Source organism: Physella acuta, unplaced genomic scaffold, assembly GCF_028476545.2.
Source record: "Physella acuta isolate Inbredline_101_S28 unplaced genomic scaffold, ASM2847654v3 ptg000234l, whole genome shotgun sequence".
Lineage (NCBI taxonomy): Eukaryota > Metazoa > Mollusca > Gastropoda > Physidae > Physella > Physella acuta.
The window spans coordinates 93,125-110,649 of record NW_026731753.1 but is presented as its reverse complement, the minus strand read 5'-3'; the positions used below and the strand labels follow the sequence as shown (position 1 = coordinate 110,649).

At 34.5% G+C, this 17,525-nt stretch overlaps 2 protein-coding genes across 2 annotated transcripts; one reads left to right on the top strand and one right to left on the bottom strand.

The window, feature by feature from the left end:
• LOC131938108 (uncharacterized) lies at positions 1-3,657 on the bottom strand. The gene is made up of 3 exons (XM_059296004.1): positions 3,523-3,657; positions 2,412-2,468; positions 1-2,142 (listed from the first exon to the last, which is right to left on the bottom strand). The coding sequence occupies exons 1-3, from the start codon at positions 3,542-3,544 to the stop codon at positions 1,112-1,114; spliced, it is 1,110 nt and encodes a 369-aa protein (XP_059151987.1). The 5' UTR covers positions 3,545-3,657; the 3' UTR covers positions 1-1,111.
• Positions 3,658-9,603: 5,946 nt separating this feature from the next.
• On the top strand, positions 9,604-17,222 carry LOC131938106 (sphingosine-1-phosphate phosphatase 1). Its single transcript, XM_059296002.1, has 4 exons — positions 9,604-10,636; positions 10,944-11,141; positions 13,384-13,473; positions 13,764-17,222. The coding sequence occupies exons 1-4, from the start codon at positions 10,070-10,072 to the stop codon at positions 14,325-14,327; spliced, it is 1,419 nt and encodes a 472-aa protein (XP_059151985.1). The 5' UTR covers positions 9,604-10,069; the 3' UTR covers positions 14,328-17,222.
• Positions 17,223-17,525: the final 303 nt, after the last annotated feature.

Below are 17,525 nucleotides of genomic sequence, written 5' to 3'. Positions count from 1 at the left end.
TTTAATCATAACAAGCTTTTTGTTTTGTTTTTTAAATTGTAAATCGAATTGTTACTTAAAACTCTTAAACATTAAAGTATTTAATAACATGCTGAGAGAAAGATGAAATAGAGTTCATCTGTTTCTATACACAGCACAAAACTAAAACACATGGCCAGCCGGTCGTCATATCTCTCCTTTAACTCGACCTGACGCCGATTATACCAGGTACCCTTTAGCGCTGAGCTGAGCCTAATGATGCAATTTTATACCAGGTACCCTTTAGCGCTGAGCTGAGCCTAAAGATGCAAGTTTATACCAGGTACCCTTTAGCGCTGAGCTGAGCCTAAAGATGCGAGTTTATACCAGGTACCATTTAGCGCTGAGCCTAAAGATGCGAGTTTAGACTATAGAGTTGATCAACGTCACGATCGTGACTCCCCATTGAACAGATTGTTTACCTGCTAGTGAGCGCGTCCTTTGATAAATGAAGAATGCAGCTCGCCTTGCACGTGAGAGTTTGAAAATTTTTACACCGTGGCTGATAGGTATTCTCTACCTGTATTTTTAGCAGGTGAGCCATTCACACTTTTAAACTCTAGATCAAAACAGGTAGACTATGTTGGAAGACTTTGTTAAACCACTTTGTTACAAGCTTTACTTTGTTATTGATAGATTTCCTAAAAACCTGTTCTACAGTGAGATTTCTAACAAAAAAATCAAATTTTAGCATAGTTTAAATTAATATTTCAATTAATTACATTAATTAGCTCAACTTCTGAACTGTGTCCAACAACCAACCAAAGTCCTATCTAGAACTCCAACTCGACAATTCTCTCATCTGATATCCCACTGAAGCTTGTGTCCTTGTCTATCCAGCCACTGACCATAGGCCTAACTAGTCCTCTAACTCAACAATTCTCTCATCTAATATCCCATTAAAATTTGTCCATCCAGCCATTGACCAAAGTCCTACCTAGTCCTCTAACTCAACAATTCTCTCATCTGATATCCCATTAAAATGTGTCTATCCAGCCATTGACCACAGTCCTACCTAGACCTCTAACTCAACAATTCTCTCATCTAATATCCCATTAAAATTTGTCCATCCAGCCACTAACCATATGCCTATCTAGTCCTCTAACTCGACTATTCTCTCATCTGATATCCCACTGAAGTTTGTGTCCTTATCCATCCAGCCACCGTGGGCATGAAAATGCCCCTGCCACCAAACTTTGTTGTCGTCATCGCCCCTCTTGCCGAAGATGAGAACAGGGGCTCCACTCGATCCACTGCAGGTGGCGTTGTTGTATGTGTACGTCGTTTCAATGTCCCCATTCAAGTGATCAGTGAACGTGACACGTCGCTCGACCCATTGACCAACTGTAATCCGCTTAGCGTAGCCGTGCGGGTGGCTAAAAATAATAGCCAATCGTGACGGACTTTGCCAGTATTTCTCGTTAATTTCAAGATACTGGTCATCAATTTGCTGCTGCGAGTTGTAAAGTTTAGCGTAGAGTTCTCTATCGTGGGTCACACACTCTAAAGTACACCAGTCTTTTGTCTCGACGCTCCATGAGATTTTAATCCCGTACAGCTTTTGAAACTCAAATTCATCCGTGTAGTTGTAGTATATAACCGTGTTCTTTGCTTCTTCGTCATCGAACACGACGTGCCTAGAGGTCTCGACGTAAACATAGCCCCACCCGTAGTTGGGATCGTCAGATTCACTACACTCTGGACAAGGGCAGAGTTGGTTTAAGTCAAAGGATTCGATTATTTCAAAATCGTCGTCGTCTCCACTATCGTTATCAGAATCAGATTTGTTTTCCGATTTTTGTTTTTCATCTTCATTCACGGTAGGCCAAATACGACAGGTCATAAATCCACTTCCGGTGTGAGGGGTGGTGGTGCCCCTGTGGTTTGAGAAAATAAAACCATCGGGGCGGGCCATGCTGGTGTAGTTGACCACCAGTCTAACGGCCCTGTCGGCAAACTTGTGGACAAAGTCCAGCAGCTCCGTGTCCTGGTAATCCCCGGGGAGGTGCTCCAGTGAGAACTGCTGGGCGGGGATAAAAGCCACGTGACCGGGATTTTTCACACACGTTTCCCACAGTTTGCCGCTTTCTGCGCCTTCTAGCAGGACCTCGCATTCATAATTACCTTAGGATAGACGAGTTTAAAGATACATTTACAGGATTCAAAATTACCTTAGGGTACACGAGTTTAAAGATAAATAAGATAGCAAAAACAATTAGCTTAACGCAATTTTATAACAGTTGTGATAAAGAATTTTAAAAAAGAAAATTGTAGGCAGATTTCAAAACGGGTTAACCCAACTTTACAGCACCCCTCAACCCCCCCCCCCCCCCCCCCCCCCGCCCCCACCTCATATCTGGACTAATTTAAATATTGTTTTATCATTAAATTACCTTGGTCATTCTTTTTCCCCGCTGTCCCATCAATGGCCTGACATCCTTCAGCGTGATCTAAATATTTGGTTTAAAATATTTCATTAAAAAATTTCAGCTTTATAGTTAACAACATGCACAACTGTTTCATTCTAGACTTATCTCCCTTTAAAGCCTATATATCTGTGAAGAAAACTCAACTATTTCAATGTTAATGACCGATTGATTATGATTACTATGAAAAAAATTATACATAGAACAAAATTATAAATAACACATAGACAAACATAGGTAAAGATCGTAATTATTTTTGCATTATTTTAAACAAATAATATATTAACACTGTGGTAGATGTTCTCAATCTGAGTCCAGATAAGTGCTACACCCTTAAAAGTGAAGGGAGATGAATGGGGGGGGGGGGGGGGTGAATGTTGTTTGTACTTGTTAACCTATTCCGTTCGTCCATGTTCAGTCTGTGAGTTGTAATAGTCATTCATCCCCCTTCACTCGTTCACTACACCACTAAATCTAACAGCAGTCAATTCTCTAAATATGTTAAAGGTGTTTTTTTCCATAACATTGTATCTACACTTATCCTGTAAGTCTCTAGTCTTGGCATATTAACATAGGCCTATACAAACTTGTAGCTATAGATAACAGCTACACCGTGCCATGGTTTTAAGTGTTATATTTTTTTCATACAACAATACAACATCCGGAATGACGAACTGTTTTTAAATAGCTGCTCTTTTTAATTGGGGAGGGGGGAGGAGTTCCCATTTTTATTGTCATGACCTCAATTTACTTCTAACGTTATTGGCAATGGAGCATTCAGCTTACACGGACACCTAGTAGGTAGTTTAATGGGCACATAGTAGGTAGTTTAGTGTGCACATAGTAGGTAGTTTAGTGGGCACATAGTAGGTAGTTTAGTGGGCACATAGTAGGTAGTTTAGTGGGCACATAGTAGGTAGTTTAGTGGGCACATAGTAGGTAGTTTAGTGGGCACATAGTAGGTAGTTTAGTGCAACATCAAAACATTGAGATGGGAGAAAAGACACGGAAATTAAATGTAGTTATTGAGTGTTGTAAAAAAAAAAAAGAAATATATACACAAACTCTGTAACTTTACCGAATGTTAGTCCTGAATCCATTCCCTTGTGTTGGACCTACTAACAAGCAAGAGGTTTTACAGGAAAACACATACATATAATATACACAATTCTAGTTAGGTATACTGGCTGTGTTGTGGCCTGTTGACACGGAACTAGTGTGTCGCGGGGGTTTGGTAGAACGTGTCAGCGTTTTATTTTTAGCCTCTGGTTTACACATGGGTGTGTGCTTGAAATACAGTCGTGCTGCACACCAAGGGGTCAGTGTTGCTTTCAGACATTTTTTTATTTTACCTGGGGGGGGGGGGGCTGTGGACGTGCTTTGGGGAAGAGGGGGGGTGGGGACACGAAGAGTTGCCTGAAAGAAACTCTGTAAGTAGTGCCAAGTCAAGACTGCAAAAGTCGCTATTTGACGCATATTTTTTTTTAAAAGAGGGGGGGGGGGAGTGAACGGGAAAAAAGTCACAAGAAACAAAAACATAGAAAAAAGTCACAGTTCCGGTTAGGAAAAAAAGGCACAGCAAAAAGTTACAATAACGAAATTTTATCAGAAAAAAATCACTGAAAAAAAGTCAGTTAAAAAAGTTGCAAAAATCTTTTAAGAAATATTTTAATTTAATTGTTGTGAATTGTTAAATCTTGGGTGTTCATTCATGAGGGTGGTGTTTTATTTATTTATTTATTTTTTATTTTTTTTTGGGGGGGGGGGGGTGAACTATTGTTGCGATGATTAACTACCTCTTTATACCATTTCACGCTAATTTAAAGTTAGTATTTTAAAAAAACACGATGAAAACAGAGAAGGTTGGAACATTCTATAAAAATTCTATTAAATATTATATGTAGGCCTAATTTTTTAAAATGCAAATATGACTATACATATACAACCTACACACATTAAATTACATTTAATTAATCGTAAGTAGATTTGCACTTTCCGAATATTTGATACATAAAAGTATTAACACACATTTACAAATTTTATGCAAAAACATATTTGTTAATTTATCCTGTGACTTTTCCCCCCCTTAATGGGGGGGGGGGGAGAGAAAGGGGTGAGTATGACCTCTCACTCTCCGAGTTGTAAACGAAACAATCAAAATCAAGGGGGGTAATTTAAAGCACTTGAACAAAATATATCACGCGGTTGCTTGGCTTGTATTTTCACTACATGAAATCCCAAGGCTGATAATTCAACACGGTAGGGTTTCTATTGTGCCATACGTGTTGACTGTTTCATCTTTAAAAAATTGTTTTCATTTCTAGATCTACTGCACTTCTTAAGAGTGTGTACTCAGTGTCGTCGTTCGCCTTGTATCTTTAATATGTTTTATCTGAATAGTTTTTCTTATCGTATTTAATTTTTTTTAATTTTGTGTGGACAATAAAAAGTATGGTATATGGTTGTACTTTATTCAGCATGGTTGGTTGTCCTACTGTATGCTACATGGATATAAATGGATAAATATTTGGATAAGTTTTGTCATATATATATATATATATATATATATATATATATATATATATATATATATATATATATATATATATAACCATTGACGTTTATAGAAATAAGTACAAGTGGTTGTGCAACTATTCAACGGAGACAATAACAGATTACTATGTATGAGTTACTGTTGTAAAGTATATTTTAGTGAATTATTGTCTGTCTAAATTATACATACAATTTTACAATTTGGGAAAGTAAAATGAATACAATTATTTCAATTTGGTCATAATAAATGCCCTAATTTCTGACAAAGATTAATGTAAATTTCCATCACAAATCAACTTCAATAAATAAAAAAAAAACATTTTCCAAGGGACATAACAAAACAAAAGTTAAATATTTTTGTGGCAAACATTAACATCGGCTACGTCCCCTATCCTACTTATTTAACTCTTTAACGGAGTTAAATGGCATATTTCATTATATAATTAAGGTGTAATACCTTGCTAGTAATGTTTTTATTTACTCTATTATCTTTCCTTTAAAAATCTAACTTAGTGCCACTATTAACAGTGAACAAAAAAAGATAAATAATCCAATGACTGTGACAGTCTGAACTATTCATTAAATAAATCTGTACTAATTCTTAAATTTCGTTTGATTTACCTTTTACCTCTCTAGTTACGAGTAGATCCCATGTGCATGTGCAGATGTGTGTTTACAGATAATTTTACAGCTCATTACATTCATCTATAACATTACGCTTAGTGATGTAGCTATACTTTGTATACTCATTTTAAAAAAAAAATTATCATGAACATTATTTGAGGGCTATACTTGTGACAGTATAATATCAAACCAAATCTGGGGCTAAGCTGGTATGTTCCCCAGTCAGGTGCAGTCAGGTGATATAAGCAGCTACAGAGGACATAAAGTATAAAGATATCAAAAGCTTGTTTTAATATATACATACACACAAACATCATATATAAATATATATATATATATATATATATATATATATATATATATATATATATATATATATATATATATATATATATATATATATATATATATATATATATATATATATATATATATATATATATCGTTACGATCACCTGGTTTTAACCTGGTGACGACCCTAAAGACGGGTCAGTGGTGTGAGTCCCGTATTTGACCTAGTGCCGAACACAGTTCGACCGCTTGCGTGAAGCCGATGCTAGTGACGGTCTGTAATTTATAGCTGGACCGTTCATCGACTGGCCAGTACTGACCGTGGGAAACCTAGGTTCTAGTCCAATTGGATTCGACACTTGTGATGGTGCTTAATTACCTCTTGTACCTGGACTTCTGGCCAGTGTTTCTTCCAGACATTTTTCTCCGGGGGGGGGGGGGGGGATATTTTCTGGATATTTTCGGGACGGGCGGACATTTTCCGGGGGGAGGTAGGTGGACACTAGTAAAAGTTTATGTTTAAATTAAATTTCGTTCGGGGGGTGGGGGTGGACTTTTTCCGCCCCCCCCCCCCCCCCCCCCCAAGAGATGCCTGGAAGAAACTCTGCTTTTGGTAGTCCGCTATTTTAGGAGGGGAGTTCATTCATGAGTCGATGAGTGCAGGACTAGACTAGGATGAAGAGGGAAGTAACTCGTGAGCAGGTACCGTCCACGGGTTGTCTGAACCTTCGATTAGAACTGACACTTGAGTTAGGGACAAGTAGTTGCAGTTACCTTAAGGAATTTTTATTTCAGTTCTAGATCTGATAGCATTTTTCCTCATTGTGTTAGATGTTGTGACGGTTTGATATTAGGTCTTGTACTTATATCGTGGCACTAAAGTGTAAGAAATAGTTGCTAATTGTGTTTGTTCCTAATTGTTTTTTCATTTTGTTTTCGAATCCCCGCCTAGCTGTAAAGGACGGGAGAGGTGGGTACGTAACAATATATGCTGGGAAATATCCCCCCCCCCCTCCCAATACCCTTGTCTTGTAAACTTGTCTTATTTTTATGACATAAGCAACAATATTTCAAAACACTACGGCACCGTTGCCAATAGCTGCAACCAGGACCGAAGACTGGATAAGGCCCTAAGCTATTTTTTTTTTATGTGGCCCTTCCTAACTTCACATATTATAGGTCAGTGCCAAATATTTGATATTTTTAAAAAGAAATTTAAGGACAAAAATTGTGTTTATAACTGTAGTGGAGACACACACGCACACACATACACACACAGAAATACGCACAGGATCACACAGACACTCGTACACACCCAGTTAGCGCAGCCACACACAGACACACTCACACACACATACACACACAGAGACACTGGCACACACACACACACACACACACACACACACACACACACACACACACGCAGTTAGCACTTCTAACCATAATGATTATTTACCTCGGAGGTTCCGCTTGAAATAATGCTATCAAGCCCTTGACATTCTTTCGTTACATTTTTCTAAAGAAGCATTCCACTCCACCCATCTTGATGTTGTGGTAGATTGAAAAAAGAAAAATATTATTAGAAATTACTGAAGCGGGGAGTCTTGAATGAGGCCTACTCCCCCCCCCCCCCCCCACACACACACTACACTCTACGAGCCGTTCCTCCAGAGAACCGTTGATAAAATTTTATAATTAAAGTGTAACAGCAACACACAGCGCACTTAACAGCCTTGCCCGGTGCATCAAAGGAAGCAGTGTCGAAAGTCTGTTAGAGGTGAAAAGTGGTATTTGACCCAGCTGTTATAGTGGTATTTATAAAAACACACAAACCAAGGTTACATTTCTACAAGGAAATGTTTACGCCAGCCCATGCTATCGTTTATCCTAAACAGACATATTTTAAAAAAATGTTTTTTTTGTTATGTTATTAAAACTAATATAATGGGCTGTCATATGAAATAGACCCATTCTATAGGTTTTTGGAGAAGAGCGGAACAAAAAAAAATTCTGTTAAGGACAATACAATATAGATACTGGCTTCAGGAAACTAATGTACTTTTCCCGGTAGCGTTAGGGGCCGCATCAACACAACAGTGCATGACAGCAGCTTTGCTGTTTAAAAAAAAAAGGACTGCTAAATATACTGACTAAATTAAAAAATAAAAAGATGTATCTTCGTGCTCTGTTATCTCTTTAAAAAATGGCTTGACTTTGCAAACGACGACAGGGCTCCTTCCCATGATCTTACCTATCACAAACGTAACCTACTTCCATGTGTGTTTTCTAATTAGCATGCCATTTATAGGCATCAATGGGCTATTCTTTGTCCTAATCAGTTTACATTACCAACAAATTAATCAACATTGTGTTTTACGTGAGTCCTTAGATGAAATTACGCGACTTTTAACCCCGCTCCCTGCCAGAGACTTAGCGATCATTCCCGGCGTCTGGGGACAAACTTTCAATTAGCCCCCCCCCCCCCCCCCCGGGACAAACTTTCAATTTGCCCCCCCCCCCCCCTCCCCCGGGACAAACTTTCTATTTGGCGCCTCCCCCATATATTTAAAAAAAAAAAAATTATAATGCAAAACTGCAGCTGAAATGAGCTTTTAATTTTTTTTAACCCATTTTGGCGTCCCCTATGGTCGGCGCCCGGGGACATATATACCCCCGCCCCCCCCTCTCGCTACGCCTCTGCTCCTTGCTGATCGTCATATGTCCTCACATAAGGCTATGTTGATGTGTTGATCCAACAAGGATCTGCCAAACACACAACACACATTATTTATATCTATCTAGGCTACCCCCGCCCAATGAAAGACTATATCCTCTTATGGGTATACAACAATGGGATCCTCTATAAACGATAACTCATTATGTGCCCCCTATCAACTCATATAGTCAAAATAAACCAACCTCCCGCTTCCCCTCACCTCAGTTTCCACTTAAAATAGCTTCACATAGCCGCCGCACTTCCCTAAAAAAGTAATTTTAGCAAAATTGACACAGTTATCGATTCCATTTTTATATAGCTTACGTTGGTATTCTTAACACCCCCCCCCCACCACCACCTAGCCTACCGTCATTCAAGTCAGCACCACCCCCACACCCACAACCTCTCACCCTTCCCTTTTATTGCCCAGGCCTATGGTGTGTGATGCCGTGTATGAGATATAATATGATAGGCCTAGTCAACTAAAAATAGAGATTTTGTCAAAGCTTCGTTTTATGTAGTAAAAATATGCTATGAATGAAGCACACACATATAAAAGGTTACGTTAAAAAATGTATTCATTATATGGCCTCTCCTAAAACACTGTTGGGTTGTATCGATACTTTTTTTTTAATATTATTAACTATAGATCGCAGAAATTTAACATTTTTAATTTCGAGATACAAACGTATAATTGTAAAAAGCCAAAAAAAAAAAAAAAACAAACATTAAATTGTTTCATTTTGGGAGTTAGATCTATAACAATATGGACGAATTTTATAATATGAAAAATATTAAATTTTTTTATGAATACTAGTAGCACATCTTGTGTATGTTAACTCGATGCATTTTAATTTTTTAATTAAAGTAAACTAAAGTTTAATATTAAAAGTAACCAGATGTAATGTTTTGAATTGTTAAAATGCACTTTGAAATATTGTATAATTTTAATTCTTTACGGTGTAGTCTGTGTAGCCTTAGCCAGTTGCTTCAGTGTGTGCGTGCATTTGACTAATCGAATACTCCACGAAATAGCAAGTACGATTCCGAGCACACCTTTCGTCATCACCCAGCGACCTGTGGTGTGTCAACTACAGGTAGATGACACAGATTTTGAGAGGCACTCTTCAGCTTTACATTTTCGAGTTTACTGGACGGGGTTGGACTGTTACATTGAAACATTTTCGTTGGATTATCCCCTAAAGAAATGAACATTAGGATCAATTATTGTTTGGTTTGAAATTGATCGAAATCAGACAGATCTGCATAAGAAGTGGTGCGATCAAAATGCGGTGACACATCTGCTTACTGACTTCTCAAACATTAGAAAGCAGGGTAACTAACTAAAGCAAATAAATAATTCATTTCCGCATAGCTGACAGATAACTGAGCGGATAGTTATAGCTCCAATCGCGTTTTATTTCTTGATTAATGAACTAGCATGGAATATATTCAAAGTTTAGCGGACCCGAAGCATGTTGCCAGATTTCAGCGTCTGTGTGGGGTCATCGCCGAGAAACCCGAGACTCGTGACCAACACACACAAACATTGAAGTCATCAACAGACGACAGCCATCGACAGCAGGGGGACGAACTGTGGGAAGACATACAACACTGCAACACAGAATGCAGAACAAGAAAGAACATGGCAAACAATAACAATGATTATATCAGTAGTAAAATTCAAGACAAATTCAACCACCCGAACTGTAATGGGGTCTCAGAGTTGGAGGAAAATCTCATCAACAAAAGCAACAGTTTAAAAAAGGGATATGACAAGAATGAGATTATCCACTGTAATGGTCACTCTGTTAATCCCAAGGCGAATGGTCACATTTCTGCAGCTGCCAGTGATGATTCAGCCCCGCCAGTAAAAACACCAGTGAAGATTAAGTACAAATCATTGTTATACTTAGCACATTTTGGAGCTTTTCTCGGAAATGAGGAGTTTTACCTGACCTTTTTTCCTTTTTGTCTCTGGAACTTGGATGGTGTCGTGATCAGACAGGTAATAAAAAAAAAACATTACATAGGCCTATTAGCCTATAAAAATTAAATATAAAATGGCTTTAAGTTAAAGTTTCTAGAGTAGGCTACACACAAAGCAAATACAGTTCGCTCTTAATGTTTTAAGTTTAAAGTAAGTTATTAAGAGTATTACGATATATAACAATATTGCAAAAACAAAACCTTCCCGAAATATATATTTATTTAAACAAGTGGTTCAGGATATATTAATTAACCATAAAGAATATAATTACACATAATGTAAACCTACAATTTGAATTGTAAATTTTTACCTACATTTTTTTTAGGTTGCCTGGTTGTGGTGTGTAGTCATGTATCTAGGTCAGGCTACCAAGGACTATCTTCGCTGGCCTAGACCCCCATGTCCCCCTGTTGTGAGGCTGGAGACTCACTACCTGCAGGAGTATTCCATGCCATCTACTCACGCCATGGCCGGCACAGCCATACCTGTTTATCTTGTGTATATGGTCATGGAGAGATACCAGGTTTGTGCTAGTCATGTCAGTTAACATGTTGATGGTATTTCCAAGTCTATAAAGCTATTACCAGTTCACATGGAGTTTTAAGAGTTTTAACTCTTTTTAACATTTGTGATCCCTTTTATTTGAGGTTTTATCCTTAAAGAGCTTAATTAAGTCTATTGTAAATGTAGGCTTTGTGATGCATTTGAAAATAATGCCTGATTACATAATGATTGACCACTTTCTGTTGTACTGCATTAAATGTAACAATGTTTCTATGACCCCTGGAACTTATATTTTGTAAAGACCCCTAACTAGGACCCATTAAAGTAGTTTGTAGACCCTGGGAACCTAATTGATCCTGTAGAAATAGCATCATAATCCTAACATAGATATATATGTATACAAAGTTGACTCACTTAAATCATTTTCTGACTCATGGGATCCATATTGTTTTAAAATCTTGAAATAGCTTGTGTTCATATCTATAGCCTATTACATTATTTTTCATTTTATCAATTGAGATTAATGTATTCTTTTAAGTGGTCTTTTTTTTTTTTAACTGTATCATGTACTAAGGTATGACATTTTCTGAGGTCAAAATAGTCAGTTACTAAATTTATATAATATCACACTAGTTTCAAAATACGATTGGTTTGCCAGGTGGCCTGATTGGCGATGATGTAACATATCAGTTAATTTCTGAATATCTTTTTAGTCCAAATTTTTAGCACATTATGTGAATAAGGTCCTTAAGTTTTTATATATGTAAGGCACAAAGAAAGTGAAACATTTCATTTTAAATTAACTAAAACAGTGCATATCATCATATAACCCTTTAATTGTTTTTCATTCACTGAATCATGTTTTCATTCAACCTTGTTTTCATACCTATCTACAAGGTTGATTGAAATTTTTAAACTGTAAACACCCACTGCTTAGCATTGTGAACTTGGCCAATTTCTAGGTGCACTGTTAATTTATCAGCATTACAATAAGATAAGAACGTGTGTACACAATCTATTTGCACTGTGAGACATGATAACACTACTAACACTATCTTTCTTTGATTCACATAAACACATTTTTTTTTTCAATTAAAAAAAGATACATAGACACATGGGGCTGTTTTACACTATTTTTATGCAGCCTTATAGAAACATGTTTTAGCTGCTTTAAACATGTCTTGCATAAATTAATCCTAATCAATTTCTTGACAAAGTTAAGTTGCTAGCCATTATTCCTGATACCATTCAGCTTGTATTGATTGGGTAACACACTTTTTCTATCAGCTTCATACCATCAAAGGTTTTTTTTTTAATAAGCTCTCACAGAACTTGATACATTTATAATAACCATGTGAACTATTTTAATCCCCTTCCCCCCTCCGTATTCTATGTTTTTCTTTAATTTTAATGCACGTAATTCTTTACTAACACGTTAAGTGTGGAGAATACTTCCTTATTTACTATTTGCATTTCTTAAAATAATTTCATACTTTTTGTATATTGAGGGGGGGGGGGGGGGGGGGGGGTAAAAGTTTCTCATGTTTTTTGTACTAAAATATGCATATTAAAAAAATCTTAAATTTGTAATCACCTGTTATAATCCATATAGTAACCTACTACAACTCACTAGCTTTCCTATTTGAATATTTATCATAAGAGGTATATTTAATATTCCAACTCTTTGAGATAAGAATATCTGCAATACAGTGTTATAATGCTTTACTTTCTTTCAACTAGAACTTTAATTGTATGTTTATTCATTATTTTTATTAGTTTACAACATTATCAATTTTTTTATTGGGATAGAACAAAACTTCTAAATTGAAATTTAAAGAAATAGTTAACTGATAGAGATCACCTCAAACGCAAACTAGGAGTCTTTTCAAAAGTGCTTAAAGTGCTGATTACAGATTGTCCAGTATGGTTGAATAGGTTATGTAGTGTAGCATAGTAATTTGGGAATTATTAGTTTCCTACATGAATAATATGCGTATCATTTCCTTCTGTTAATTTAAAAACTTAGTGGAATATTAACTAGGAATAATGTTAACAGTATAAGTTATTTTACATAGTAGGTAGTCAGGAGTATTTTGATGAGGGGGTGGAATAGGGGTGAGCTGAATTTAGTGGAGGAGATGGTTTATCATAAGGAAATTGGGTCATCTTGTAAATGTTAATAACCACTTAGACTAACTGAGAAACATTTATCAATAATTTAAGTGTGCTATTAATTGAAATTTTGTTTAATTTTTTTAAAGGTTCCGTTCCTGATTCCCGCTATTATTGCTGTCTTATGGTTTACTATAACTTGTTTGAGCAGACTGTACCTAGGTGTTCATACAATCTTGGTAAGCTTAACTGTTTCATTTGATCCCAATATAAATGATAACTGATTCATAAGTTTATTTCATAAAACCCCTTGTTTTAAAATAAATAGCATTCTATTTTGTTAATAATACTTGATCTATAGCTATTTAAATATTAAATAATGCAATGTGGATATTTTTAAAATTTATAATTACTTTTAAATATCAAGTATTAGAGAATATATTTCAAAATTCACTTCTACATTGGGCTAAAATTTATGTAAAAATAATTATTTGTTCTTTTGTATTGAAATAAACTTTTTTATTTTCAGGATCTTCTTGTAGGATTTATCTATGCAGTTTTAATTGTGTGCTCATTTACTAAGTATGTGGAAGCATTTGACATGTACCAACAGACCAACATATCTGCTGCCCCTGTTATGCTGTTGATGTCACTGGCTCTGTGCACCGTCTGCTACCCAAGCAACTACAAGAACTCATCCAAGGGTGACGCCATACAAATTGTCGCCTCATTGACTGGTGTGGGGATTGGCCAGTGGTTTAGTTACCAGCTTGGGCTAACCCAAGCACCTGAAGTACTGGGACCGTACATAATAGAAATGCCAACTTTAATGTGGTTTTGGATGGCCTTGGTTAGGTTTGTAACTGGTGGTGCTGTTCTTGCCTTAATTTACCTTGTCACTAGATGGTTGTCCATCAGGTTTTTCTCTTATATATTTGGGCTTGACAAGCCTGACAAAACATTCCCGTCAGTAATGATAGCTTATAAATTCACCACCTATTGTTTAGTAGGTGCTGGCATTTCCTTTATAGTGCCTGTTTTCCACCTCTATTTTGGTATCCACAGACCAGCAATTTTTTATGAGCTTTCATAATGTCCATAAATATTAAATTGTTCTAAAATGATACTGTATACAATTTTGGGATGTTTTGATTTACAATTTTGTAAAACTAGTATTTCTTTTAATTAATATCTTGAGATTACTAACTTAGCTAAATTTAGTTTTCTATGAATTTTCTAAAGTTTTGTTTGATTGTTTAAAATTAAAATGGTTGACTGGATATAGCTTTTTTAAAAAATGTTATTAATGGTTTATATTCTGTACTTTTACATAATGAAGCAATTTTTATTTACAAGATTAGAATGGAATTATTAATATGAAATACTGACTACCTGATATAATTTGAATAAATTATGCTGACAATTTCAAGCGACATCTAAAGTAATACAAACGATGAAATGGTTTTAGAAATTATTTGTTAATAGCCAAAAGATATTACTCAAGAATAAACCGTTTTTTTATTTTATTTTGCTTTTGTTTGAATATTCAAATTTAACCAATTGATTTCGTTACCCATTTTGTTTAATTATTCTGTTAATTACTATGGGTGTATTGTTTGCCAATTTTGTTTTTAAAATTGTAAAGCCATTTGGTTTAAAAAAGGGAAAGATTGAATTTAGTGTGCATTATCTGCTTTGCTTTAACTCAATATCAACTGCTGTTATTACATTTTATACCACAAATCTATTTTTTTAAATAGTTTGTTCATTGCGAGTACCAACATTTGGGCGGAAATGTAGTATTTTAAAAATTTCTGTTTGAACGCAAGAAATATTTGGTAAAAAAATCTGCCACATTGGACCCCAGAGGGATTTCTCGCAAGCTCAATGGGCTGGAGAATAAGAACACATGTTACCACTTTGTGTTTAGATGATCTCTGGGAATCCCATGTTTCTTGTGTTTTCATAGAAGTTATGCTATTTATGGCCAGTCCACAAGCCTGGTTTTTATGAAGGCCAAATGTTAACTACCACTGCATAATATTGATGTTACTTTACAACATTCCATTCTCATAATATTTTTGTGTGGATTTATTTTTTTCTAATGCAATACAATACGACAATTTTTTTTAAAACGCTGAAATATTTCAACCAAATTTTCTTTAAAAACTTATATTTATGTAATTTCAAATAATTAAAGCTAAAAAAAATTATGGCTGTTTGTGTGTGCTATCTGAAACTATTGCTTACATATTATTTTTAGACATTTATGTAATAATAACTTTTGGTTACCTATTTTCTCAACAAATTTTGATATTTTTATATCTGTAGATATGTGTTTTCACAAATAAATGTTGCTATTTTAGTTATCAATTAAATGATAACCTGTTTGGGGTATATTAATGAAATAATTAATGTTTCATTATGTGTTTGTGTAAATTTATATTTAATGCTAATTTCATAGAGTTAAGATTGTAAAATATTTGTGATCTTTGTTTTCATTTACTTTTTAAGCACTTACAGCAATACTTACTGAAATTTTACTTGTTTATCGTAGAGTTCTTTTTTACCAAAATTAACAAACTGTTTTTTACACTATTAAAAAAACAGTTCGTTATTTATTTGCAAAAAGACAGCAAAATGTGTTAACACTGACATTTTCCTGTGTTTCCTATAGTAATCTTTGTCTTCAAGTTTTGTGTTTCTTCTTTAAAACCCAGCAGCAGTAGTAATTTATTAAACTATGTAAATGTTATTACAGCTAAAAGATAAATATGTTTTTAAGAACATTGAGTTTTAGAAAGGATTGTCAAATAAACAACTTCCAATTTTTTAGTCATTTCTAAAACAAAGACTTTCACAAAAATGAGAAACACTTGTCTCAGTATTTTTATTGTTAATTAGTGGCATCACTAAACTTTTATTAATTTTCTGATTGATTTTATTAATAATTATGTTTTCACCTTAAAATGAGCATTTAATATAGAAAACATTTTTTTTAAAGAATTTTAAAAATACATAAACCTTAAAAAGCAACAGTAACAGTTTTTTTTTGTCAATTAAAACCCACCTAAAGATAAAAATTAGTTTCATATTCAATTTTCTGTTAAATCTTTGCTTTTAATTGTAGTAAAGTCTTTACAAATTTTTTTTGCAGCAAAATTAATTAAAAATCAATATTTGTCCATATTAGCAACCATAAAACCAGTTATTATGAAGCTTTTGTTTTTACATAATGTAAGAGTATTTTTATACAAACTGATAACCAACTTCTTGAGTTTCTAATATGTACATTTGTTCCAATTATACTATAATTGGAAAGATGAGTATTTTGTATTTTTCAAAAAAATAATTTTGTTTAAAATTGATCTCGAACAAATTTTTGACATCTAAAAAACTTGTAATTTCATAAAGTTGTTGTCTAAAATACTCTTATTCAGTTTTCTGAAGACGAAGATAAAAAATTTGCTAAAAGTATGTCTCTTCCCCCCCCCCCCCCCCCCCCCAGCATTTAAATATCAAAATATGTTGATGTAATTAAAATGGCTACAAGCTTTAGTGAAATAAAAATAATAAGTAGAGTATGCTGTTAAGTATGATTTTGTAGATGCAGTAACTTTTAACATCCAATCATAGAAATTGCTGCTTGGAAACTCAACTAACAATGGAATATAAATTAGTTTTAGGTCAAGTATAAGGGGTAAAAAAGTTATTTTGTTTTTAATTCTTGACCTTTGTAAAGAAAACATTAAATATTCATTAATATCATTTAAGATTCTCATTAGCAGTAATATTTAAATTTTAAATGGAGCTGTTGTTGGTATTAAATAATCCAGACATGTTTCTTTCCATACCACAAACACTGACTCATATGATGAACATGTTAAATTTAAAATATTTAAACTGCCTATCAAGAAGTTATCTCAGGAGTCTGCACTACATTTGAATGCACGGTTTGAAGATTTAAGCAATAAAATTATGGTTTTTATCTTTGTGTTTGTTTAATTTATATGTGATTTTAGTTTGATTTAACCCCTGATAATATGAAATGAGTTTAAAGGTTTACAACAAATAGATGACAAAACTACACAATCAAAATATTAAGCCAAAAAATATTAAAGTTGATAAATTTATTTGCCAGTTGATGTATAAATATAGTCTGCTGTAATAATTAAGTTAAAAATTATACTTTATGATGTGCAAGTAAATCTCACATACATTTTTATTCTAAATTAACAAACAATGAAGATTTGATATTATATACAATTAACATAAAATGTTATAAAAAATA